The sequence below is a fragment of the Leopardus geoffroyi genome, chromosome E3 (assembly GCF_018350155.1).
Source record: "Leopardus geoffroyi isolate Oge1 chromosome E3, O.geoffroyi_Oge1_pat1.0, whole genome shotgun sequence".
NCBI classification, from domain to species: domain Eukaryota; kingdom Metazoa; phylum Chordata; class Mammalia; order Carnivora; family Felidae; genus Leopardus; species Leopardus geoffroyi.
In genome coordinates, this window is record NC_059340.1 from 7,486,579 (window position 1) to 7,513,793 (window position 27,215).

Here is a 27,215-nt window from a genome sequence, read left to right on the forward strand (position 1 = left end):
AGCTGTCAGCACAGAGCCCGACGCGGGGCTCAAACTCACGGACCGCAAGATCATGACCTGAGCCGAAGTCAGCCGCTTAACCGACAGAGCCACCCAGGCGCCCCTCTTTTTTTTTTTTTTTTTTTAAAGTAATCGCTACACCCAATGTGGGGCTCAGACCCACAACCCTGAGATGAAGAGTTGCACGCTGTACCAACTAAGCCAGCCAGATGCCCCTGGATGCTTCTTCAATATGATAAAATACAATTTATGTTAGCCAAAAAGTCAACATCAAGACGTATGGAGAAATAAAGATATACTCCCATTAAAGTAAATAATTTTAAGATGTTAACTGGTGTATATGTCTCCATGGGGCCTTGCCTCTCCTCTGCCTGTTGGACCGGATGTGTTCCCTCCTCACTCTGCAGGCATCAGTGAGCATCCTCACGAATTCTGCTTATGGGCCACCTGTTAGCCCCCAGCCTTTCCCATAGTACATCAAAAGACACAGGTGATATTTTGTTAAGACCCCTTTATAAGGTTCCTATGCCTTGTCCTAGTTCATGCCAATTAAAACTCTAATTAGTGAATGAGAAGTACCACCAGACCCCAGGCAGACAGTCATAGCCAGAGAAACTACCACTTGGTTGTAGAGTTCCTTCTGATATTTCTCTCCTTATAGTAGAAGAAAAGATGTCTACTAGTATCTAACAAGTTCTAGATGTTCAAACAACTTAATTAGACAAAAGAAAGTAATTGGGGACAAAAAAAAAAAAAAACCAGGAGAAGTTAAAACTATCCTTATTTGAAGTTAATGTGATCTCTATCTGGAAAAATAAAGAAAATCAACTGGAAAAAAAAGTATTATAAACAGTAAGTTAAGGGGCACCTGGGTGGCTCAGTCAGTTAAGCGTCTGACTTTGGCTCAGGTCATAATGTTGCGATCCGTGAGTTCAAGCCCCACGTTGGGCTCTGTGCTGACAGCTCAGAGCCTGGAGCCTGTTTCAGATTCTGTGTCTCCCTCTCTCTCTCTGACCCTCCCCTGCTCATGCTCTGTCCCTCTCTGTCTCAAAAATAAATAAATGTTAAAAAAAATAAATAAACACTAAGTTAATTCAGTAGGAAGCTGGACATAGTCCTGAAGCCCTAATGGACCACCAGACTTCTTGGGCACCTGTCAGGAATGTCGTGGCAGGTCAACTCTATCGGGAACCTCCTTTCACAGAGGGTGTGGTGAATTATACACTCTGGAAGGAACATTTATTCTGTATTTGGGTTTTCTTTCCCCACAGGTCATGCCTCTGTTTTGCCGCTCTTGGAATTACTGACTTTACAGAACACAGACAAAACTGTCTCCAACCAAGGAGCTCACTTCCCAGGGACAGGAATGAGACAGTTGGCAAGCCATGGGCCGTTATCATATTTCCCATCCACCAGCAGCAGCTGGCCTTACAGAACAATGAAATGGTGTTCTGAAAACAGATCTGGCAGTATCCAAGAGACTGCACCTGTGAGGCTGGGACACTTTCTGGTAGAAAGTGACATGTGATCTCAAACAGTGACTGAAATGCAGTGTCAGTTCTCCCTTGGCCAATACAGAGGGCTGGGGTGGGGGCTGGAGGGTGGCAGCTCTTAGTATTTTCTCTTTAAAAAGATAATGGTATGCTTCCCATACCCCAAACCACTCATGCTCTGTGGGTATAACTGTCCAAGATGAGGTGCTGTCATCAGGGAACTCAGTAAGGGTTCCACCTGGCCTTTTGGAATTCCTCCTCCCACTAGGGCAATTGCAGCAAAGGGTGTTCCTGTACTAGCTGTGCGACCCTGATTATAAAGGGGAAGTAGGGTTGTTAGTCCCTGATAGGGCCAGGGAGGAGCAGAGGTGGTTGCCTCCTTTCGCTGGGCATCGCCACACCCAGAGGCACAAATGAACAGAAAACCATCAAAATCCATATTAATGTACCAATTTTCCTCCCCCACTATTGTACATATCAGGGTTTGGTGGTAGCTAAGTCTACCAATTCGTCCCAGGTTTCAGAACAGTAAGAGATAACTTTTGGCTACCGAGAAATAGAGGCGGAATGGGCAGCACTTTGAGACAGTGAACTCTGAAACTTAGAAGGAACATTTAAAGTGGCCTGAGATGTCACATCTGTCTTATCTGAAGGTGACTTGACGTTGCCTCCTTTTGGGGTCACTGAAGTACTTTGTGGCTGTGATAACAAACTACACATTGGGGTGCCCAGGGCATAGTTCCGGGCCTGCTTCTGTCTATATGCTGTACCTAAGCAAACACATCCAATTCTGTGGCTTTAAATAACTCCTATATACTGATGACTCCTTCACCTACATTTCCAGCTCTGACCTCACCTGCAAATCCAGACTATATATCTCTCTGCCTATTTGATCAGCTCTTTGGAGGCCTCACAAGGATCTCAAACCAACATGTCCAAGGCAAAGCTACCAATTTCTATCAGCATCCCCTAACCTGCTCCTGCTACAGTCTCCCTTTTTTCAATAAATGACACCGTAAGCCAACCAGTTGCTCAAAACAAAAATCTAGAGCTGCTTTGCCCAATATGGTAGCCTCTAACTACATGTGGCTATTTAAATTTAAATTTAAATTAATTAAAATTAAATTAAATTAAAATGTCAGGTTTGCAGTTTTACTAGTCACATTTTAAGTGCTTGATAGCCAGTAGCTGCCATATTGGACAGTCAGATACAGAGCATTTCCACCAGCACAGAGAGTTCTGTTGGACAATGCTTCTCTAGCGAGGTTGCCAGGGATTCCTCTTTCCCTTACCTCCACATGTAATCCGTGAACAAACCCTATGGATTTTACCTCCAAAACATTCCCAGAACCAACCCATTTCTCTCCAACTCACTCCTGCCGCCCTGGTCTATGCCATCTATGCCACCATCACCTGGACTGCTGAACTCACTTCTTAATTGCCCTAATTCCAACCTTCCCCACCTATAACCATTTCCCCTATTGTAAACAGAATGATTTTTTTTCTCAGAACTGAAAATCAGATCATGGCTTGCTCCTGCTACAATTCTTCCAATGATTTCTGTGGCAGAGACTGTAGTTTATGTAGTTTATCTTTATGTCCTTTCTTTCTTTCTGCCTCAATAATGGAACTTCTGAAATTTAGGTGAGCACATAGAAGCCCAAAATAAAGAACATATTTTCCAGAGTTCCTCCTTGCACTTAGGTGTGGTCATGTGACCAAGTTCTGACCAGTGAGAGCCAATGAAGTTGTGTGCAGTCTCCTGGCATGTCTTTAAAAAGACATGTAGCAGGTATGATGGCTGAAGCTGGAACAGATCCCAAGGTGAACTTGGGAGTGGAGGTAATGCCCTGTGAGCAACAAGATAGAAGAAGCCTGGGTCCCTGTCATGGTGGAGCAACCCACCAGCCCTGAAATGCCTACCTAGATTTCTACATGAGAAAGAAATAAACTTCATTTTGTTTAAGTCCCAGTTATTTGAGATTTTCTGTCATAGGACCTAATTCTAACTAATACAGCTTCCCATCATACTTAGAAGAATATTCAAACTCCTTACCAAAGCCTGGAAGGTTCCACACGATCAGTTCTCACTCCGGTACAATCCCCTCCATTCTTCCCTCAGTCATCATGCTCCAGTCACTCTGGTTTTCTTTTTTGCTGCTTCAAAACACTGACTTTCTTCCTGCCTTAGGGGCTTTGCACCTGCTTTCCCTCCGTTTGGGTTGCTCCTCCTCAGATCTTCTCATGGCTAACTCCTTTCAGTTATTCGGGTCTCAGCTTAAATATCACTGAGGGACATCATTAGAGATGGTTCCCGTAGCCAATCTAAAATACCCAGTGAGTCACTCTCCTTTACAATACCTTATTTTAATTCTCTGCATAGAACTTATCACTAACTGATGAAGAATTCCAGTTTGTTGTCTGCCTCCCCCTCCTAGCAGGCAAGCTCCATGAGGATAGGAATTTTAATGGGTTGGTTTACTGCTGGCCTTCCGCTGTCTAGCACAATGACTGAAATCTATATTAGACACTCAATATGTGTTTGTCAAATACTATTCCACGGATAGTGTGCTGGTAAAAGCAGCGTTTCTAAAGTCAGACGACTCAGATCAGAATCCTGGCTGGGCCATGCAACAGTTGTGTGACCTACGGGAAGTTGTATAATGAAATCTCTGTAAAATGAGATTTCCTATGGCATAAGGTAGGAGTGAATGAAATGGCACTTATAAAGCAAGCACTCTCTCTCCTTCTCCCTCCCTCCCTCCCTCCGAGAGCTCCCTTCTTTTCCTCCTCCCCTCGGCCCCTCATACGCCATTCCTGGCCCCTTATATGCCACTTCATTCTGCTTTTCGTACCTCTCTGCACAGTCTAGCGGAGGCTATGCCTTTGAAATTTGGCGGGAATTAACGTCACCAGTCGGGAGGACCAGGGCTGCGCACGCGCGAGACACCTACTCTTTCTCGCGCGCTAACTTTGCCGCCGCGGCAGCCAATCAGAGTTAACGTCAGAGCCAGAGTTCCGAGGACTCACCAATCGAATCTGGGAGGCGGGCCGCCGTGGAGGCAGTGGCGAGAGGGGGCGGGGATGGGGAAAGGGCACGCACGGTTCTAGGGGCCGGGTCTCTGAGGGCCAATGGGAAAGGCCTGAGGGTGAAGGCGGTGGGGCGTGGCGTTGGCGGCTCCCGCAACCCAAGGCCGTCCAATGTCGGGCCAATCAGAGTGAGGAGGTGGGGGGAGAACAACCAATCAGCGTGCAGAACAGGCAAGGCAAGGGGTTGAGGAGTCTCGCGCGGACGTCGCCGGCTCCGTAGTTTCTGTCAGGGGAGCCAAGCGTGCGGAGGAGGCTGAGGAGGCGGGAAGGCGGCTGTGGTTGAAGGGGCGATTGCTGACTTGCGGGGAGGAGGTCCGAGGGTGCAGGCAACCATGGTGATGGCGGCGAAGAAGGGTCCAGGCCCGGGTGGCGGGGTCAGCGGGGGAAAGGCGGAAGCGGAGGCGGCCTCGGAGGTGTGGTGTCGCCGGGTGCGGGAACTGGGCGGCTGCAGCCAGGCCGGGAACCGCCACTGCTTCGAGTGCGCCCAGCGCGGGGTCACCTACGTGGATATCACCGTGGGCAGCTTCGTCTGCACCACCTGCTCAGGCCTCCTGTGAGTGGACTGGCGCGGAGGGTGGGGAGGGGGCAGGACTCGGAAGGGACAGCGGAGAGTCGGCGTTGGGGACAGCGGGGATCTGGGGCGAAGGGACAGGGCCAGAGCTGAGGTAGTGGCGGCGGGGAGGCCTGGAGATGCGCCTGATGTGCTGAGAGGGTCCCCCGCTGCAGAGGTGTCATGGGGAAGGGAAATTGGCAGGGGAGACAAGACACGATTGGAGTCGCGTTGCAGGAGAAAGGAAGGACACCGAAGAAGAAGGGAGAAACTCCCTAAGGGAGGAGAGGCGAACCGAAAGTGGGGAGAGTTGAAGGGAAGGTGGTTAGATATTTAAATTAAAGGGCCAGAGAATGACACCCACCTTTCAAGGGAACTTTGGGGGGGGGGGGGCCAAGTAGGAAAGAAGTAGAGTGAACTGGGCCCTAGATAAAGCATACTTTTCTATTAGCTTGTGCCCATCCTGGAGTGTGAGCTGGAAAAACCAATTTAAAATAGATAAGTTAGCCCAGTTGACAGCATAGACATAGTGACTAGGTAAGGAACCATGTTCCAGTGTTCAGGTGCAGGCCCTAATGTCGCAGGGTTTGGGGATGCTACCCAGAGGTAGATTTCTTACAAATTTTAAGAGATGGGAGCTGCTGGGTTGCCCTGTTAGAGAGCTTAATTTTTCCAGAGGTTTGGGTATCTGGATGAGCCATCCTTAAGTGTCATAGTTTACACCTTTAAGCTTCTGGTTGCCATGGCTTGATCCTGGTAGTAGCATCTGGCATCTTTGTAGATTTGGGGGAGTTTTGTTGTATAATCTGCAGTGCTACACTTGGCACTGGCCCTCGATTTGGTCATGCCTGAGCTAATTTAGAGCCACAGTTCTAGGCCAGAATTCTGCTTATAGAGTAGGGTTCTTTTTCCCCTTAGGGAATTATTTGGTTAGATGCCTGGGTAGCATTCGATACCAATGCTGTATCTCTCTTTTTCTGTGAGTTTATTAAGGGATTTATTTTGACTTGTTTAGTATTGTTTTAATACATTGGTTTGTTTTGTCGGTTGGTTTCAGATTTAACAAGGGGTGCTCTCCTTGTTTCTTATACCATTAGGAGCCAAGGAGCGGGCAGTATTGTTCTTACATGACAGATGGGAGAACAGAAGCAAAGAGAGGTTTAGTAATTTATCCAATGCCATATGGGGGTTGCTGTTCTCAGCATTTCTTGTTGGATATTAGTTATGATCATGGCAGACCAGAAATGAAGATCCAGGTCTCCTAAGATACAGTGTACGATTATTTCTGTTTCGTTTTTACCTCCTTTGCCAAACTTCTATGTTTTGATCAACCTCACTTGTGTGTTATAACTTTGGTCTTAGTGAACGTCATTATGGCTCTTGGGACAATGATTAGAACGCAAACAGGAATGTGTCAAAAGATAGAGACTTAAGTGAAGCAAAAGGATAGACTTGAGTCTGGGACGAATAGTCTGAGGAGAGAAGGAGCAACGTTTAGGAATGTTTATAGCAGAAAGAGAAAGAACAGATTCTTGAAGATCCTGTTATGAAAAGGAAAATCTGATTATAGAGTCTGGAAGCAGGGGGATAAAATTGATGGTATATCAGAGTCTAGGTCCTGGGAAGAAAATGTTTGGAAATAGTGTTAATTCATTCCCAGAGCTAGCTGCGCAGCACAAAAGATAAATCACTGACTAAATGGGAGGGCTGACACCATTATCATTATTTTATAGATCTTGGTTTAAAGTCTCCCATAGATAACATTTCACTTCTATAATGAGTATTCCCTCAATCAGGACAGAAGGAGGGTCAAGGGATCTGGCACACATTAAAAACCTGATTTTCTTTTGCTGGAACGGTTCTCTTTAAATATCAGTGCACAAATTGCAAAATTTTACTATTTTTCCCCTGTGCTCATTATTGTTGGATTTTAGTGGAGGATCAAGAGGCTGGGCCAATAAATGAGGCTGAACTGAAGGCATGTCAAGATTATAAGGAGAGAGATATCAGAAGAAACTTCTTCAAGAAAGCTGTAGTTTCCCTGGCTGTGACTGTCTGCCAGGGTTCTGATGGTGCTTCTCATTTGCTGATTGGAGTTCTAATTAGCATGAACTAAGTAGGGCAAGGCATAGAAACCTTATAAAAGGGTCTTCACAAAGTGTTACATGTGCCCTCTGATGGACCTTGGGAGGGGCTGGGTGCTGGCAGGTGAGCCAGAAATAGAATGAGTGAGGGACACTTACTGCTGGCTGCAGAGTGAAGAGGGGACACACACAGTTCAGCAGGCAGCAGAGGGGCATGGCTCCCCAGTGACACATATACCAGTTAACATCTTAAATCCACATGGTTGCCCACAGATTAGGATTTTGTGGTACTGGGAAGTGAAAAATGTGGAGGTGGCACATTCATTCAGTCAGTCTGGCAACACATTTATTGAGTGCCTGTTAAGACCCGGACACAGTTTTAGGCACTGGAGATACGGCAGTGCACAAAATTGACAAAGTACAATCTTCATGTAGCTTACATCATAGTGGAGACTGTGGACTTGAAATCAATCATTAAATATATATTTGCAGGTAGTAATAAGTGCTGTGAAGTAGCATGGGCTGGAGAGTGATGGGAGCTCGTGTTGAGCTATGATGATGAAAAGAGTATATTCTTTGTTAAAAATGACGAGGGTATTGGGGGCAGGGAATTCAAATACCACACTTAGTTTTTTGTTTTTTGTTTTTTTTTGTTTTTAACGTTTATTTATTTTTGAGACAGAGAGAGACAGAGCATGAAGGGGGGAGGGGCAGAGAGAGAAGGAGACACAGAATCGGAAGCAGGCTCCAGGCTCTGAGCCATCAGCCCAGAGCCCGACGCGGGGCTCGACCTCACAGACCGCGAGATCGTGACCTGAGCTGAAGTCGGACGCCCAACCGACTGCGCCACCCAGGCGCCCCTCAAATACCACACTTAGAACCACAGCCAGAGAAAGGAGACAGGGAGACTGGCTTTATTTTGAAAGCCAGCTTTCTGCTGAGTATGTTACAAATATTCCACCTCTTAGAGCAATGGAATATTCTGGGGGCAGTGTGCACAATCACCCGAGTTCCCAGCTGGCTACACGTGCTGAGGTAGCAAAGTTGACTGTTCCAGCCAAAGTTGAATTTCCCAGGATCTGGAGAAATTTTCGATTTTAATACTGGTGGGTGGGTATGCCTATGGCTTCATTGCTACATGTGTGAGCTCTTTCTCGTTTTCTTTTTTAATGAGAACTATTTTCTCAGCTCTAGCAGAAAACTACAGCGTTGGTGTGAGGGACTGAGAGAGAAGCTGCTAGTTTTTGCTGTTTCTAAATTTATGTACATGCTGCCACAATTGTAGGTCCCAAATTTGACCTAGTTTTATTCATTTGGTCTTCATCCAATACCTAGTTTCCTTAACCTAGATATAGATTTCATGTCCCCAACATATACATACACTTGTTTGTTTAGTTGTGTCTACTCTCCTACTAGAGAATGATGCTAGATTGCTGCTAAAAAGTGCTTTTTCCAAAACAGTGCCTTAAATGTGTTTTCTTGTTCTGGTTTGACTGGATGCCTCAATGGATAAAGCACTTTTCTTTAGAAAGAAAATAGATCTTGAGTCCTGAAATGTCTTTGACATCAGGGATGGGCACTACCTTTGACACCCAATTTTTTCAACAGAATATGTGGCACACTTCCCCAACCGGGCTGTTTGGGTCCATTCTTTTTAATCCATTGACCTTCTGGTCTCAGTAATAGATACTTGTCTCCTCTACTTCTGCACAACTTTATTCCAGTAATGGGATTAATTCAGGATTCAGGTGGACAAAGCTCTAGGCTGGGTGCCAGGAGATGTGCTTGACAGCTCTTTACTTGTGACAGGTTCCTAACCTCCTTGTGCCTTAGTTTCCCCATCTGGCTTGCTAGTAGTGATTCCTAGTTGAAGCAGGTTTTTTTTTTAATGTTTATTCATTTATTTTGAGAGAGAGAGAGCATGAGTGGGGAGGGGCAGAGAGAGAGAGAGGGAGAGAGAGAATCCCAAGCAGTCTCCATGCTGTCAGCACAGAGCCTAACATGGGGCTCAAACTCACGAACTGTGAGACGATGGCCTGAGCCACAATCGAGAGCTGGACACTTAACCAACAGAACCACCCAGGTGCCCTCCTAGTTGGAGAACTTTTATCTCCATGGAAGAAAAGGCATAGTGTGGTGTTAAATAATTCAGTACTTTTCCATCCATCTGGGTTAGAGAGGTAGATGTGTTCATTGCCCCTGTGTTAGTCCCATCCCTTCACCCCTCCCACCTCACCTTCCATCCAAAGACATAAGAAGAAGAGGGAACAATGTAAAAGGATTGAGAATAGGCCTGAAGAAGAAAGCAGAGGATTCTGTGTGCTCTACACGAGTGGACAGCTGTTTATCATTGTCACTAAGGAAGAACTACAGGAAATGGCTTGAGGCAGGGATTTTAGATTAGGAAGAAGTTTCCTAAAATTAGTGAAATTGAGCCTGGAGAAGGGAAATAGGGGAGCCTTCCTATTAGGGACTAGTAAGAATCTCTAATAGGGACTCTTTTGGGTGATGTTTGGGTCCAAGAACTGCAGTGGTTTCACTGAACCCTGCTCAGAGGCAGAGGACTGGAATCCCAGAAGCAAGAAACCCCCTCTGGGGTGTTTGAATTTGAACATGAAATATTCAGAAGTCAGGAGTTCCCAAGTCCAAATCTGGTACAAATGAAAGAACTTGGGTGCTGGGTGGAACTGTTTTTTTCCATTGTTGACCTGACAGAACTTATCTGAGCAGCTGAGCAGGTTCAAGACTTTCATGAAGCAAGACAGAAGTAAAATATGGGCCATTGTGAGGGTGATGCTCACAGAAAAACAAAAGGTGTGGTATTTGTAGAAACAGTAGTATGCTTGATAGAATCAAAGGGAAGGGAGAGAGAGGCAAGGAAAAAGAATTGGGCGGGCTTTCAGGTCCTTGCAAGTCACTTCACTGCCAGTAATTCAGAGCACTTCAAATGCTGGTCAGGTGCCCTGTGAAAGAGAAACTGAAGTTAAAGAAGGCGTCATGACAGGGCTGAGGCTTGAGTCCTAGTAATGTACTTGCTCTCAGTTGGAAAAACATGCCCTATTCTGGGCAAATAAGTTTATCTCTGTGTTTCCCCAGCACCTCCTGGTTAGAAATAACAGAACGGATTTGCTGCGATAACCGAAGGGCAGTGCCTCCTTCCAGCTCTCACTTCTTTTGGGGAGAACCTGAGAGTCATGCTGGGGAGACCGGGTGCAAGTTGGAGAGCTGGGTCTGTTTGATTCCAGGCCAGTGACTCAGATATGGCCCACTGCATGACCCTGCTATGACCCCAGGGAGACCCAGTACCCCTAGACCATTCGATTGCAGCTACTGGGAGGAGAGGGGCTCTTGTTTCTAAATTGCTTCTGTCAGCCAGCGATGGCCTCTCTCTGATTCAGAAACAAATGCTCTGACTCATAGGCCATGTAACTAGGTCCTCTTTCTTCCTGGGCTGCAGAGTGTTGCGTTGTAGAGAATTTTCCCTGCCCCCAAACTGTGGCTCTAGTTATACATAATCCAGTCTACAGACATCAAGGTCAGAGCAGTGCTTTTTGTACTGTGCTATGGAAACATCCTGTTCCTTCAGATTCATTTGGCCCAAAGCACCTAAATCACTTATTTTCTCTGCTTTCCCTTCATCCTATCTTCTACACCCCCCCCCCAAAAAAAAAAAACCCTCCAGTCCAAGCTCAGCCATAGGAAGTTCTGTTGTTCTAATCATCCCCTCTAGACTGATGAGTGAGTCAAGTCCCTCCCCTTCCCCCTACAAGGAAGCACACCTCCCTGTTTACACTTTGCTAACAGTTCTGGTTGTCCTTTCAGGAAATGTCAATGACCTTTTTGTGATAGGCTTAGAATCTGTTTTTCTAGAGTAAACGTAATATATTTTACTTTTCCCGTGACCATTTCTCTTCCTTCCCCCACTGCTGCATCCTGGTGCCACATTCTCCCTGATCAGGCTGTGTGTGCCTGAATGGCACCCAACTGTGTTGAGATGTATCTTTGTCCAGGCTCCTTGGGGCCTTGTAAGCAAGGTCCTGGTGATCAAGGATTAGGTCCTATGTGATATATATGATATATAGTGATAAACAACTGCCTATTGTATCTCCCAAAGTGCTTACCATAATGCCTTGTATTTTGGCAAAGCAAATATTTGTTAGTGGGAGGTGGAGCTGGGATCATAAGGATGGAGAGATCCGCTCTAGCTAGACCTCAGAGCAGTCTGGCATTCTGAGAGGGAAGGCCTAGCTAGGGATTAAGGTTAGCAAGGGTAAGGGAAAGGATATAAAAGGCTGTCTGGACTCAAAACAAAACAAGGCCATTATAAGAGAGGCTTTGGGAGAGAAAACTGGAATATCTCTGAAATGTGATTAGAAGAGAATCTTCAGGGCAGATCAAGTTTAAGAGCTGTTGTTTGACGTGTAGTTACAAAGCCTTGCTTTTGGATTTCACTGCTCTAATCTTTCCTTGGGGCATCAGTCCTCTTTGATACTGTCTTTTAAAGGAGTATTTTGAGACCCTTTACTTAAAAGCCTAGCAGCAGAATTGCTGAAACTGCCTCCAATTGTAGCCTTCAGTGTCCTGTCCTTTGTTAGAATCCCATAATCAGTAATTTATCATACAAAGGGGCTGCACCCTTCACTGTTCACTCTGTACTGTGTCACCTCTCCCCTGTTCCCGCCCCACTGCCATCGCGTACACTAACACGTATACTGCCATTCTTCTAGACTTGCAAGGACGCATTTAATCTGTGTGTGCATGCATAAGCATGAACGTGTGTTCTCCCCACTTTTCTCTAGGATTTCCATTTGGTAAATTGTGTTATCTCTTACTTCCCTCTTTGCTTTCCTGATGGCATCAACCAGGACCCTATGCTAGAGTTACTTTTGTTTTCCCATCTTGATTTGCCGATTTTTCCCAGGAGACCAAAAGTCCGAAGAGACCTCATCAGTTGAGACTGTCTTTCCTGCATGTGCCTGGGCTCTTTCACATCGTGGTCCTAGGGTCTGATTTATTTGTTTTGGCTTGGCTGGTTTTGTTTTCATCTGATGAATGCCGCTGGTCTAGACCAGAGTAAAACTTAAGGGAAAGGGGAACTTGGCTTAGCGCCAAGTTTCTCTTGTTAGAACACTCCAGAGGGCAGCTGAGTGGGGGCAAGGAAGCCTTCTTGTCTACTGCAATCTCCACAGGGCTTCCGTGGGCAGAACTAGACTTTTCAGAGAGTTAACAGAACACACAGAGCTAAACACAAAAGCATCACTACAGGATATATGTTCCTGACTCATGCCAATCTCCTATCTCATGGTTGAACCTGACTTCCTCCTGCTTCATTGAAAGATCTAGGGGGTGCCTGGTGGCTCAACCAGTTAAGTGCCTGACTTCCGCTCAGGTCATGATCTCACAGTTCACAAGTTTGAGCCCGGATCCCCATGCCCCGCATTGGGCTCTGCACTGGCAGCTCAGAGCCTGGAGTCTGCTTCAGATTCTGTGGCTCCCTCTCTCTCTGCCCCCCCCCTTTCATTCTCTGTCTCTCAAAAATAAATGAAGGCATTAAAAAATTTTAAAAAAGAAAGAAAGATCAATTGATCGATCTAGAACCCAGAGTCTGGACTATTTCTTTTCCCAGAGATCTCTTCCTGAAAGAGAGGGACCCTGTTCATCTCTACCAACACACTTTCTGTCTAGACAAAGAGGAGGGGCAGCCAGGTCTAAAACAGTGGTAAAACAAGAAATGGGAAGTGGGCACATCTCAGAGTTCCCAGAAGTACCCCCAGCCTGGAGGTTGAACACAGAACCTTGTCAAAGTAGAGTAGGCTTCTGGATGGACGGACTCTGCCTTACTCTCCAGAATGAGTGGGATCACAACACATTCTGGACTCTGTCGTCCCTGTCTCTGATTAGAAACCTCCCAAACGTTCTTGCTTCCCATCTTTCCTTGAATTAGGAACTAGCTTTAGTCGGGAAATTCTACCTGAGCTTAATTTATGTGTTGTTTTATCCTTTCTCCCTCCCCCTCCTCCCATAAACAGACCTGCAGGCTAACTGTATTGTACTTCTCTTTCTGTTTCTCTCCCACAGGAGAGGCCTGAACCCCCCTCACCGAGTCAAGTCCATCTCCATGACAACTTTCACTGAGCCTGAAGTAGTATTCCTGCAATCCCGTGGAAATGAGGTGAGCTACCACTGACGGAACAGTTACTGGTGTAGTTGCCCCATTGGCCGGGGTGAACTTTGCGTCCAGATTATAGCAAAACCCTACAGCTTTCTTTTTTGGCCGAGTTTCTTTTATTTTTTAGCCTAAAATGTGTCTTACCTTACGTATATTTATATATTCATGGAGTCTTAGTTATACAAATTGTGATTTGTCTAGGCCCTTGTTAGAGGAATCAGGGAAAGGAGCAAAATCTGTGTAGGGGGTGACCCCTGGGTACTCACAAGGAAAACTGTCCCTTGACATTTAGAGCTCCACACTGATGAGCATTCAGAGTTGCCTGGGCCAGCCCCTCTGAGTAAGATCTCCTAGAGCCAGCTCTCCTGACCTGAGCCTCAGCACCCTGGGTTTAAGTTCATGTCATGTACTTGAAAGTGAGTTAAACCCCTTCCCCGGCTAAATCTGCTGGTCGGAAGATGCTGTCTTTGGTGTTAACAGTACTCCTAGCTTGCGGGTGATTGGTTTACTTGGGGTGCAAACAAGGGAAGGCCTCTGGAGGGTGTTCTGGAAGCCACAGCTCTGAAAGTTATCCCTGACCCCACCCCCATCCAGATTTAGTGCTCCATAATTCTCAGGGCCCTCTATTTTCTTTTATAAGATGTGTCATACTATGTAATGATAAATCTATTTTTATTTATCTAAGGCAGGACCTCCCCATTAGATGGTCAACTCTGTGAGGACAGGGATCATGTCTGCTTTGTAGGTATACCCAGATCCTCACCCTGTGTCCGTGCTCAATAAATATGTATTGATGAATACATTGGAAGTGGTATCATTCCCATTTCATGCTTTCTGCCTCAACTCCTCTGTCACCTGACTCCGTTCCTTTAGGTATGCAGGAAGATTTGGCTGGGTCTTTTTGATGCTCGGACATCATTAATACCAGACTCCAGGGATCCTCAGAAGGTGAAGGAGTTTCTCCAGGAAAAATATGAGAAGAAGAGATGGTAAGGAGGAGGAAAGAGATTGCTATATAGAGACACATGTCCAAGACATTCTTTGTTTGACAGGCTAGTTTCCAGACTTGAATTGGGGCTTCTCTCGAGAGGCCAGGCTTGGGTTGAGTGTGTTCCACCCAGATTCAGTTAGGGCCCAATTCTGACTTCAAAGAAATAAAGCTACCTAAAAAGACAACTTGTTACTGGTCACTAACCTTGAAGATTTGATGCCCCTCTTTTGGGGAGACATTAGACTGCTTGGAGGGGGTGCTGGACCTGAGGGGGTGTGGGTCAGATTTATAGCTCAGCTGGGGCCATAGATGCAGAGAGGCGGCTGGAAGCATGTCCGAGAGTTTTGTGCTTTTACCCCATCGTTTCATCCATGATTTATCTGTGTGTTCTGTTTTCCTGGTGACGAAAACAGCGTCTCTCTTCTCCCTTGCCTTTTCTCTCCCCAGGTGGCACTTCCTATTGTCTGATCTCAGTCCTGTGTGCATGTTGGGGGGTACCTATAGGGTGGAGAAGAGAACACAGGCAGCAAGGGGATTGTTGTGGACATAACAGCATTTTGGAGTCCCTCCTGGGGTGTCCTCTGGCTATAGAACATACTTCCAAAGTAAAAGACCACATGCATTGGAGTGGAGGGGATTTTATCAGAAGTAGCAGGAGCTGGCAGGATAGATTGTGAGCCCTTAGAAGATGAGGTGGCAGAAACTTTTCTGTGGGACTAAGGAGGAGAACCTGCAGAAACACCTAGGAAATAAAAAGGAATTTGGAAAATAGGATTGCCTGTCCAGCAGCATTACTGAGGGGTTATCACTTGAAACCCAGATGGTTTGATGTCAGAAAGAGAAAGGAGAGAGGAGAGAAAAACAGGCACAAGTCAGAAAAGAATGAGCACCTGACGGTAAAGAGGACTCTCAAGAGGGGCAAAATGTGCTGAGTTACAAAATTCAGTTCAAAAAAGAGAATTAGTGGGAAAAGGAAAAGGGACTTGGACTTCTGTCACCTGTGCTTCCCGGGTACCTAAGCTGAGCATGGCCCATGATGTCACCTGACTATTCTTTCTCAAAGGTATGTCCCCCCAGACCAAGTCAAGGGGCCCGCTTATACCAAAGGCAGTGCCTCCACCCCCATCCAGGGCTCCGTCCCTGAAGGGAAGCCCCTGCGGACTCTTCTAGGGGATCCTGTGCTATCTCTCTCTGCTGCTGCCTCCACCTCTAGCCAGGTAACTCTCAGATCTTCCCTCCGAGACTGGTTGGGGTTTTGGGAAACAGGGCTATTGGTTTCCTTAATCCAATCCCCTGGACTTAGCAGACAGCAGTATAGGAGATGTGAGTTGGCTCTCAGCCCTGCTGTTACCCATGTCTTAGATTCCCCTTGGACTCCTATGTTTTGGAAGAAAGAACCCAACAGGAAGTGATATTTAGGGAAGTCAGAGTAACGGCTTCAAACCTGACCATTGCTCCAGGGTAACACAGAAGGGTCCGGGACACTGCCTGAGCACCTGGGAAAGATGAGGCAGTAACAGGTCCAGGGGGACCATTGGCCACATCCCTGTATATCTCAGACTTGCCTTCACTGACAGGCTCTAAAATGTATGGCTCTGGGAACTGGTATACTGAGAAGACAGAGGAGTTAGGTATGTGAGGGGCTAAGGCAGCTTCTGCCCAGGAAAGTCTCTCAGTTGAGGGCAGTTTCTCCCTCTCTTCTCTCTCCACTTGCCTATCTGGGGGCAGCCTAGGGAGTCATGTGGGGGCCGGGTCATGTCTGGTCCAAGTGCTCTATGTCATGCCTTCTCCTCTCAAGTCTGTCAGTCAGTCTCAGCCTCGGACGTCCCAGCCCCGGAGCTCCCAGCCACCTGCCCACTCCTCAGTCAAGAAAGCCAGTACTGACCTGCTGGCTGACATAGGTGGAGACCCCTTTGCTGCTCCCCAGGTGGCACCAGCTTTTGCTGCATTCCCAGCCTTTGGGGGTAAGTGGGACTTGGGACAAGAACATTCTTGCAATATATGCACACAGGACACGAGGAATTCACGCCCTTGCGGTGACCAGATTTCACCTGGCTCTAGCTCACTTCACACAAATGAATGTGATGGGAATTGTGGAGCCTCAAGGCCGGGAGGGTTGGCTGGGATTATGTTTGCAAGTTTGACCAGAAAACGTTACAGTTGGGGACTCCTAGCACTTCCTTTTAGAGCACTGGAAATAGCCTTTTTATTACTTTCTTTCTCTGTTAAAATGGGGGCTGAGGGATTATCTTGTTTTCCATTTCCCCTGCCCTCTTCCCAAAGATCAGCAGTAGCCAACAGAGTGTTGAATAAAGCGGTGTCTAGTTTCCATTTTTCCTTTCAAGCCCCTTCCCCCACCAGAACTAATTTTTTTTCACATGATTAAGCCCGAATGAGGCCTTGACAAAAATGTTAATGCCTCATGGAGTAAGGATAAAAGATGGCGGGGAGTGAACCTGGAGACCTTTGAGATCCCCTCTGCTCAGCCCCTGCCATCTCTCCCTGAAGAGGACCCTGTAGAAAGGCAGATGGCCCATCAGTGGCCTTTGGCCTTTGGAATTAGTGTATATTATATCGATTATATGTACATTTTATATATGCAGCCTTTATATCCCCTCCACCTGTAGGCCAGACACCTTCCCACGGAGGCTTTGCCAACTTTGATGCCTTTGGCAGTAGCCCTGCCTCTTCTGCATTTGGAAGCATTCCTCCAGCTGGCCAAGGCCCGTTCCAGGCCCAGCCAACACCCACAGGTAAACTTTGCCTTGCTCTCTCCAGATCCCCTTCTCTCTTCCAACTGCATTCAGTTTTCCACATCCATGTATCGCCCTTCATTCACATCTGCACCAACCTAGAGAACTAGGCAAAGGAGACAGGATGAAGAGGAGAAGCCCCGGGAAAGGAAGAGAGGGGTCTAATGAGATTCTTGCCAGGAAGAAGGGCGCTTCTCCATTTTGTCATGTAAGGAAAGCAGCTGAATTGCAGCAGGAATCGTGCAGAGTGTGTATAGGAGTCGTGCAGGGTGCGCATAGGAGGTCAGAACCAGGAAGCTCGGGAGTCCCAGTCCTCAAAAAGTCAAGAGTGGATGTGACCTTTCCTGTAGCATGCTCTGAAGGCTCATGTTGTACACTGCCCAAAAGGTAAGGGCTGGGTCAAAGTGCAAGCTGGTCTCCAGAAATTCACCCATCCCTGTTAAAGCAGAAGCCTGTAAACTGTGTTGTGTTGTTTAGCAGTTGAAAGAGACCCTAAAGGCAGCTGCCCTAAAGCATCTGGTTCCTCCCTAAGTCCCCAGACATTAAGTCTTCATAGCCTTGGGGCTGGCCCATTACCTTTGCACATCCTGGACACAGGGGAGGGCAGCCAGAGTGCTGTAAAGACTCAATATCTAGGGAAAGCCAGTGACTGATGCTCTCTCTTTCTCCCTTCCCCCACCTACCTGCCCTTCCCCCTTCTCTACCCTCACTGCCAGCCAGTCGGATGCTAACTGGAAGTTACAGCTTTGGTGAGTTATTCTTCCCACCCCACAGCCCACCCAAGGTAGAAGCCTATCTCAGGTCCTCTGGAGCCGAGAGCTTTGAGGTCTGGAAGGACCCCTTCAAATTTAGCCATTTTACAGATGAAGCAGTTCAGTAATTTCCCTGCTGTGCAGCCCACAGCGTGGCAGAGCTCGGCCCAGAGCCCAGATTTTTCGACTCTCACTCTGCCCACATCCTTCCCACTATGCCACCACGAATTGTCTGGTTGCTTTTGTTATTTTATTTTATTTTATTTATTTTATTTTTTGAATGGGACAATGAGAGACATTTTATATTGATAAAAGTTAAAATTCACAAAGACATTCTCACATTACGAACTTAAAGTACCTGACCAGGGTAGCCTTGAAAGTAATAAAGCAAAAACCGTTAGACACAGTGAAAATATAATAAAACAACAGAGAGGGGGCCTACAGCAGACTCACAAGATTTTAATAGATAAAGTAGATAGACAAATAAGGAAGAAAATAGGCCATTTGAGTAACACTTGAACAAGTTTGACCTAATAAATATAAGTAGAACTTTGTAATCAAAAGATAGAATTTCCAAACACAGAATCATTTTATACTTTGACCATGGACTAGGAGACACCACATAAATTTCTTTTTTTATTTTTATTTTTATTTTTTGAGAGAGAGAGAAAGCAGGAGGAGGGGAGGGGCAGAGACAGGAGAGAGAGAGAATCCCAAGCAGGCTCTGTGCCATCAACACTAAGCCTGATGCGGGGCTCGAACTTATGAACTGTGAGATCATGACCTGAGCTGAAACCAAGGGTTGGGCGTTTAACCGACTGAGCCACCCAGGCGCCCCAACACCACATAAATTTCTAACAAATAGAAATTGCATAGGTCACATTCTATACGATAAAAGGTGTCCTAAAACAACATATCCTGTAACAATGCTTCATGTCCTTTAAGGCATGAAACAAGGAAAAGATAATTACAATATGGAAAACAGACAAAAAGCTAACAACTATCATGTGTTTTTTAAAACTCCTATCAATAAGGAAGAATAGGATAACGAGCAAGGGAAACAAACAGAAAAAACCCAGGGGCATGAAAATGTTCCCAGCCTGACTAATCAGAAAAAATGCAAATCAGGGTAAGATAATAATTTTGCACATTATATCCACAAAAATTTTAAAGATTGATAACGGTGGGTACCATGTGGGAATATTGGCCCTTTAATCTGCTCTCAGTAAGAATGTAAGTTGGTACAAGAATATTCAGCGTAACAAGAGGGAAGTGTTCCTGGGAATGAGAGCTCAAAAGGAAACAGCCTGTACAAGGTGGTTATAAAATTGGTCCGTTCAGAAATGCATTCCTGTCACAGTCAGTTGCTTTAAAAAGAGAGCTTAAAGGGTCAGCCTTTAAAAAAAGGAAAGAGGGGCGCCTGGGTGGCGCAGTCGGTTAAGCGTCCGACTTCAGCCAGGTCACGATCTCACGGTCCGTGAGTTCGAGCCCCGCGTCGGGCTCTGGGCTGATGGCTCGGAGCCTGGAGCCTGTTTCTGATTCTGTGTCTCCCTCTCTCTCTGCCCCTCCCCCGTTCATGCTCTGTCTCTCTCTGTCCCAAAAATGAATAAACGTTGAAAAAAAAATTTAAAAAAAAAAAAAAAAAAAAAAAAAAAGGAAAGAAAGAAGGTGCCAGCCTCTTAGTCCCCTCCCTGGCTGCACCTGAGATGAACTTTTGTCCAGTGTCTGGTCATCTCAAAAAACAGACGGTCTGCAGCCAGCCAGAGCCAACCAGCCTCTCTGAGGCTCCTGCCCTTGCTAGGAGCATCCCCACATCATCTCCATGAGGAAGGCAAGATCTCCATTTTGCAGCTGAGGAAACCGGCTCAAATTGGCCCGTGACTTGGCCAGAACCGAATGGCTGATGGGTGGCAGATCCCATTCACCGTGATCACACCATGATCACGAGGATGGTTCTGTGAATGTGATATAAAGAACTATGGGGTATGAAGTAGGGAGAATTGGGTGAGTGGTGGGTGTCTTTTCTGACAAGCCTCGTTGTATTTTTATATTTCTGAGGGGGAGTATGGAGAAGGGAGGTTTCTAAAACTGCAGTTGCCCCTGAAACTGCTGGAAGGCATGTATACCAATCCAGCTGCAAGGAGTGAGGCTCTGGAGGTGTAGAAGAAGCAAACCAGAGCTCAGGTATTCCTAAGTCGGCCTCCTTTCTGAGAATGGGCCGAAAGTGCAGCATCGTGGCCGCCTGAGCAAGGGCCGGCTCTGCCCTCTAGTGTCCGCAAGGAGGCACAGCTCGGCCTCGGGACAGAAAGACAGCGCCTCCTTCAGCCTGGGAGCTCCCTGGCAGGAAGGCCCCAGAGCAGGACTGAAGAGTCTGACCTAAGTGCTCACTCAGAAATTCCACGTACCCTGAGTCATAGCCAGGGAAAGGCCCAGGCGGCCCTGAGAATCAGAAGATTCAACCCTAGCCTGCTGGCCTCCCAGCCTTCCTGACGGTCATGGAGTAAGAGGACTGACACCAAGTGTTCTCAGTGGTGTGATAGCTTAGCACTTGTTCCTGTAGAAAGCCCAGGGGTTGAAGAAGAGAGTGGCCGAGGCGAGCACTGGCACTCAGGAAGCAGCCCATCCTTGGAACCTCGCAGCCGGCAGGCCCTGGGCACCTGCCTTCCCTGCTGGACTCAGCTTCTCTGATCAGAGCCGGAGATGCCCAGCGCAGGGAAGGTCCCCTTCACAAAGGGCTTTGGGAAAATACAGCCTTACCCTTTAGGGAAGGAGGAGCATGATAGCTCTGGGGGCCTCAGAAAAAAGCCCCAAACTTAGGAGAAACCAGGCTGAAGCTTGAGGGGGGCAGGGACAACACAGATTTGAGAATCAGCCTGGCTTTGCCGTTCCTCCCTTGCCTTATGACTTTATCTTTTCCTTTCCCTCTCATCTCTGAGGGGAAAAAGTTTCTCCCCTTGTGAAGGTTACCCTTGCGTCCTTCCCTGTCTCTACTGAGTTTTTGCCATCAGCTTTCTTATCTGAATCTCATCTCTGCTCTTTCTACTCTGCCACCATATTTCCCTTTCCGCACAAATATGCACCAAGTTGCCCAACCTACAAATGTTTCTGCAGCCTCATCCAGGCTCGGCTGCTGTCTCCCCTGCTCTCCACAGCCATGTCTCTGCGAAGAGGAGCCTGTAGCCTTCACTTACCCATTTTTTTATTGTCCTACTTTCTCTTTCTCTCTCTTTTTTTACACACCTTATGATATAATATGCATACTGTTCTGCACCTTGATTTATTTTTTTAACTGAACAGTACTGCTAGATTCTTTTTTTATCAGTACACGTTTCTTTATGGCAGCACAATAGTCCTGCTTATGTATATACCATAATTTATTTTAATTAGTCCCATTTTGGTGAATATTTAGGATGAATGATGACTGTTTAGTCTTTTGCTGTTAAACAGTGCTGCAGTTAATAACCCCGCATGTGTCATGTTTTGCACATTTGTAACTTCTCTATCTGTAAGAAAATTCCTGGCAATGGAATTGGTCTAGTGGGGAATACAGCTGATACAGAAGTAAACAAAAATATGTCACTGCAGAGATATCAAGTGCTGTGAAGGCAAAGAATGAGGTGTTATGAGAGGAAAACCAGGCTGTAATTCAGACTGAGGTCAGGGAAGGCCTGTCTGGTTCCTTTAAGCCGGAAGAGTGAGTGGGACCACGGATGGGGCCTTTGTTTAAGGCAGATGCAGAGTACGTGGGAAGGCTGGAGCTGAGAGTAGGGCGGAGGGAGGGGGGACTCTTGTTCACTTGTATTTACAATCTGAACCAGCCATCACGTTTCCTTTGAGACCTTGTCTTGTTTCTGTTGACCCTGGAAATAGTTTCTTATATCAGAGGCTATGATAATACGTCACATCTGTATTATGCTTTGCAGACTTCAGAACACTTTCACTCACTGCAGGGGGTCTTCACAGCCACCCTATGAGAAGGCAAGAAAAAATGGGCTCAGGAAAATAAGATGGTTTGCTAAGGTCACAGCAGTAGCAGGGGGTAGGGCCCCAACTAGACTCCGTTTCTTCTCACTCTGCCCATCACACAGTCATTCAGCAAACAATTCCTGAGCACTGTCACGTGGCAGACACCATGCGAAGTTTGTTTCCTTCGGTACTAGTCTTCCAGCACTCAGAAAAAGCAAGCCTTTTCCATCTGCAGCCTCATGTTACCATCACAGCAGCCCAGAGTGGTTGACAGGATCCCACCATACAGCCGAGACAGGCACACAAATAAAGAGGCTTTCTCCAAATGACAGGGCCCCAGGCCTCTTCCCAAGAGATGAGATTGCTCAGGATTTCTTGGACTTGCTCCTCAGGCTGTTTTGTAAGCCTCCCACGTGATGCTTTTTCTTTTTAGATGTGATGACCAGAGAGGGCAGGGGAACTTCCAGTCAGCCCTGCTCAGTGAACCCCAGCCCTGATCGAAGTTCCTGGCCTAAGGTGGCCTCCCGAGAGGGGGCGGCTCTGGTGGGAGTGGGAGCCCTTGATGATAGCTGGAGATCTGTGTTCAGCACTGGTCTCCACATTCCAGGAGCCAGCAGCTCCGAGTGTCTGGGCCTTTCTGCCCTTCACAGCTCCTCCCCCATCCCCTCTACCTGCCCCTTCATTCCTGTGATTGATCCATAAATGGAAATGCTGGTTTGAGGAAAGGACAGACTTGTCCACATCTTGAGGAAAAAAATGGGAACCTTAAGTCAAACTGGAGCAGCAGGGACAATGACCTGACACACACAAGAGCCGTTTTCTCTCAGCAGTGGCAGCTTTGACCGCCAGGGAGATTGAGAAAGGCTGAGTAGCATGTGGCCTAGAATTCTCAGTGGGAGTCAGGGCCCTCTGAACCGGATGATCCAGGGGGAAATGGCTCAGAGAACCCAGCCCCTCATGCCATCACTCTGCTGCTTACCCCCTGCTCCCCACCTCCGTCTCGTCTGCCCCTTCCATCCTGCCTCACCGGGCACTCCCTGTTCTATTTCCTGTGATTGCCCAGGGAGCAGCCACGTGACTCCATTTGGTGCCTCTCCTCTGGCACCTGCCAGTCAGCCCAACAGCCTCGCAGATATGGGCAGCCTCCTGGGGCCCGGAGTGCCAGCTGGAGGCGTCCCTAGCAGGTAGGTCCAGACCTCACAGAGTCTTAGGGAGAGCCTTGATTTTCCCAGCCTGCTTTGCTCCTCCCGTTGGGCAGGACAGGGTTTGCCATCTCCCGGTCCCTTGCCCAGCTTCTGTCCTTGGTCCTGGGTGCCCTGCATGCTGACTTGTCTCCCCATGTCACAGCATCTTCGGGGTGGCCGGCCAGGTCCCCACGCTCCAGTCGGCCACAGCTGGTGGAAGCAGCGGCACAGGGCTTGCCTTTGGAGGTGAGTCTTGCCTGAGGGGACCCAGAAAAGGGATCCAAGGCCGAGAGGAAACAGGGAGGAGGGTGGAGAGAGCACACCAGATTTAGATGAGTGCTGTCATCTCAGTAGTAACCAAATGAGAAGAGTGACCCTCTCTTTTTTTTTTTTTAATTTTTTTTTTTCAACGTTTATTTATTTTTGGGACAGAGAGAGACAGAGCATGAATGGGGGAGGGGCAGAGAGAGAGGGAGACACAGAATCGGAAACAGGCTCCAGGCTCTGAGCCATCAGCCCAGAGCCCGACGCGGGGCTCGAACTCACGGACCGCGAGATCGTGACCTGGCTGAAGTCGGACGCTTAACCGACTGCGCCACCCAGGCGCCCCAAGAGTGACCCTCTCTTTCTCCCACCTCTACCCCATGCCACCCTGAGCAGCCTCCACCAACCCTTTCACAGCGCCTGCTGCTCACCCCCAGCTGCCTCCCACCAACCCGTTCCAGCCCGATGGCCTGGCCGCAGGTAAGCCCCAGGACTGTGCTCGCCCTGGCTCTCCTGGGCTTGGATTCCTCTCTCCCTTCTCTCTCTCTCTCTCTGTCTCTGTCTCTCTGTCTCTGTCTGTCTGTCTCTGTCTCTCTCTCTCACACACACACACACGTGTGCGCGCACGCACGCACCCCACTGTCGGGAGGAGTGGAGCAGCCTCACTAGGCAGCTGTGGTAGTCCTGAAAGTCCCCCTCTTGCCCTTCACCAGGCCAGACCTGGTGTAATTTCCAGGCCACCTAGTGGGCAAAGAGCAGAAGCACCCAAGTCCCAGAATATATTTCAGAAAACAGAATCCTCCTTACCTGAGCTAGTTCTGAAGGTTTAATGACGGATGTGGCAGCCACTCTCCTTTCCTGCCCCTGGGCAGTGTCCCGCCAGGCCCCCAGCCTCTCTCCCTCCTGTGTCCCACCTGCAACCTTGCCCCTGGTCCCGGCTCCTGTCAGCTAGTGCATCCCGCATTCCTCCCCAGCCTCAGCTTTTCTCTCTTCCAAGGCCTGCTCACCCCACCACCTGCCTTTTTGTTGTTGTCATAGCTGTTCTCAAAATCCTTGAGGCCAGGAAGACAGACTGATAACGGCTAGCAAGCTGCCCACTGCTGAGTGCTTTACACCCGTTATTTGCTTTCCACAGCAGCCCTAGGAGAGAGGAGGACTCCAGTTTTATAGTTGAGAGAACTGAGGCACACAGAGGGCTAATCATTTGCTTTAGTTGATGCAGTTTGACAGGTAGCAGAAAGCTGCCCCTGGTTCTGTGCCCCACCTGTGCCCTTCATGCCACAAGCTGTGGGTACAGGAAGAAGGCAGGTTTTGCCAGGTTGCATGGAAGTGGAAGGTTTCAGTCAGAGTACTTCTGCGGGGTACCTCTGGTTAAGGAATAACTATATCCCATGGCCCCAATTTGGAGAGATTTAGGAAGAACTGTTCTCCAGCCTGCCTTCCAGAACTTCGCATGAACTTCATGTCCCTCGTTCCACAGGGCCCAGCTTTGGGATGAGCAGTGCTGGGCCTGGCTTCCCCCAGACAGTGCCACCCACCAGGGCCTTTGTCAGCACCTTCCCACCACCGCTGTTCCCCCCACAGACCTCGATGACTCAGCAACAGAATGGTAAGGGATTCAGACCATACCCTCCTCTCTTGCCCCCATTCCCCACCCCCCAGGGGTGGGGTTGGGGGGGGTGGCAATGAATATTAGGGATATTTGGGAGCCAGACATCTGAGCTAGTTCCCTTTTGGACCATTAGGGGGACCAGAGAAGCCACAGACCTTCCTGTGTCCTCTGACTGCTCTGTACCCTTATTCCCTGACTTTAGAAAGGCCCGGTCTTTTTTTTTTTTTTTTTTTTTTTTTAATGTTTATTTTTGAGAGAGAGAGAGAGCACAGCAGGCAGGGGAGAGACAGAGAGAGAGGGAGAGAGAGAGAATCCTAAGCAGGATCCTGTCAGTGTAAAACCCAGTGCGGGGCTTGAACCCACGAACTATGAGACCACGACACAAGCCGAAGTTGCATGCTCAACCAACTGAGCCACCCAGGTGCCCCTAGAAAGCCCCAGTTCTGCTGCCACTGTGTGATGTAAAGGTGCCCACCCAGCAGGGAGGCCGGATGCGCCTGGTCAGCACCAACGTGAGGGGCAGGGTTTATGGCAGCCTAGTTTTTACTCTTGCTTCCCAGGCTCTTCCTTCAGTGACTTAGGATCAGCCAAACTGGGGCAGAGGCAACTCAGCCAGCCATCTGGGACATCCACCAACCCCTTCATGGTGAGTGTCAGCATGGCCTCAGTGTAGAGTATGGCCTCTCTCTGAGGGCCGGGGACAGAATCCTTCTGGAACAGAGCAGTGTGGGATGGAAACCCTGCCTTGGCCAGGCAGGAGAGTGGGTTAGTCAGTGGGCTCACACCCCCTCACGTCCAACTCGCCTCCACTCACTGACTTGCCCACAACCCTCACCACAGTAATTCTGGGGAGAAAGGAATCCTGGGCTGCATCTTTTCTGTGGCCTCCGGCTTTTCTCCCCTAATCCTCTAATTTGTGGTTGTTGTTTCTTTCCAGACTGGATCCTCATCAAGCCCATTTGCCTCCAAACCTCCAACCACCAACCCATTTTTGTAGCACTGTGTCCTGGGGGGGGGCCTCCTCCCTGCCCTCTGGGGCCCCTTTACTCCCAGGAGCTCTGGTGACCATTTGCCTGTGGCATTTTTGTGGGTCTGAGACCAGAAAGAGCCTTGTTTTGTAGGGAAGGGGTCTTGGGGATGGTGGAAGTGCTAATGCTTTGCTTGGGGCTTGCAGATAAAAGGGCAGCTGCCCATCAGGTGCCCCCAGGGCTTCCTCCCATCCTCCCTCCAGCCCCAATCCAGGCAGGAGGCCCAAGAAAAGAGAAGTCAGGGCTTGGCCTAGAGGAGCGATGGCGTTTGATTTCTCAAATTATTAATTATGATGACAATAATCCTCCTGTCTTGCCCTCAGCATACATAGTGGTCCCTTCACTCCCAATCCCGTGGGCAAAGGAAGCTGTGGGCACAGACTGACCAACATACCCCTATGGGAGCAAGCCTTCCCCCGTGTCCACAACATCCGTGCTGGTCTCCTTGTGGACAGAAGCACAGTGGGAAAAGTAGGGTCAAGGTGGAGATGAAGCGTGGTGTTGACCTGGGATGGTGATCAGACAGGCTGAGAAAGCTGTGGGCGGGGGTGGAGGTGGGTGGGGGGCAGCTCAGCCTCTTCTCCCCACCCCCACGGGGCAAGGAGGCCCTCCATGTTTTTGCTTTCCTGGCTCCCTCCCTCATCCTGGTATTCAGGATAAATAGTTTTACCTACATACTTAGACATGCCCGATTCCTGTCAAGCACTTTAGTTAGCTGTGGTGTCATGTTTGGATACCAGTGTTTTATATTTATACATAGAGAATTTTCTAATATAGTCTATTATACACACACACACACACACACACACACACACACACCGCCATTCTGCTCCCAGACAGCTCTTTTACATGGGGAATGGAATGAATCCCCATCTGTGCCTCGACCAGCAGAGCCGGAGCTCCAGAGGGTGGTGGGGAGGGTAGTCACAAGTCCTGACCACCCCAGAGCCTGGGCTTTTCCAGGGAAAGGCTTTGTGCAATTGGCTGGGTTTTTTCCTTTCTTTTTCCCATGTGCCTCCCCCACCCCACCACAAAATTCTCTGCACCAAAGCTGTTGCAGGCAATGTTGGAAAAGAACTGCATTTGAAAGAAAAAGGAAATGGCTCTAGCTGTCTTGCTTTGGGTCAGTTTGAGGGGCCCCAACGTGGCTGCTGGGTCAGTGAAGATGATGGCTGCTGTTGGCCAGGGACTAGAATTCCTTTCTGGACATGGCTGGAGTCCCCGTGTGCAGTGGGAGTTAGGTGGCTGCAGGAAGGGGGTGATGGGGGTGGGGGGGTGC

At 48.2% G+C, this 27,215-nt stretch overlaps 1 protein-coding gene across 3 annotated transcripts; it reads left to right on the top strand.

The window, feature by feature from the left end:
- The first annotated feature begins 4,752 nt into the window (after positions 1-4,752).
- On the top strand, positions 4,753-27,036 carry AGFG2 (ArfGAP with FG repeats 2). 3 transcript variants are annotated; one of them, XM_045462259.1, is made up of 13 exons: positions 4,753-5,136; positions 13,296-13,389; positions 14,260-14,375; positions 15,441-15,594; positions 16,176-16,341; positions 17,005-17,130; positions 17,847-17,879; positions 22,912-23,032; positions 23,196-23,278; positions 23,693-23,776; positions 24,777-24,905; positions 25,469-25,554; positions 25,846-27,036. In XM_045462259.1, exons 1-13 carry the CDS (start codon positions 4,916-4,918, stop codon positions 25,903-25,905), a joined length of 1,473 nt encoding a protein of 490 aa, XP_045318215.1. In that variant the 5' UTR covers positions 4,753-4,915; the 3' UTR covers positions 25,906-27,036. The 3 variants fall into 3 exon arrangements, with proteins under 3 accessions (XP_045318215.1, XP_045318216.1, XP_045318217.1); XM_045462260.1 differs by having other exon boundaries at positions 4,760-5,136; positions 23,714-23,776; XM_045462261.1 differs by lacking the exon at positions 17,847-17,879 and having other exon boundaries at positions 4,761-5,136.
- The last annotated feature ends 179 nt before the right edge of the window (positions 27,037-27,215 follow it).

Bases quoted from the DNA above. Each gene is read 5' to 3' on its own strand.
- AGFG2 (XM_045462259.1), top strand. From the start codon at position 4,916: ATGGTGATGGCGGCGAAGAAGGGTCCAGGCCCGGGTGGCGGGGTCAGC. The intron at 16,342-17,004 runs GTAAGTGGGACT...CTCCACCTGTAG, and splicing joins TGCATTCCCAGCCTTTGGGG to GCCAGACACCTTCCCACGGA. The intron at 24,906-25,468 runs GTAAGGGATTCA...CTTGCTTCCCAG, and splicing joins GATGACTCAGCAACAGAATG to GCTCTTCCTTCAGTGACTTA.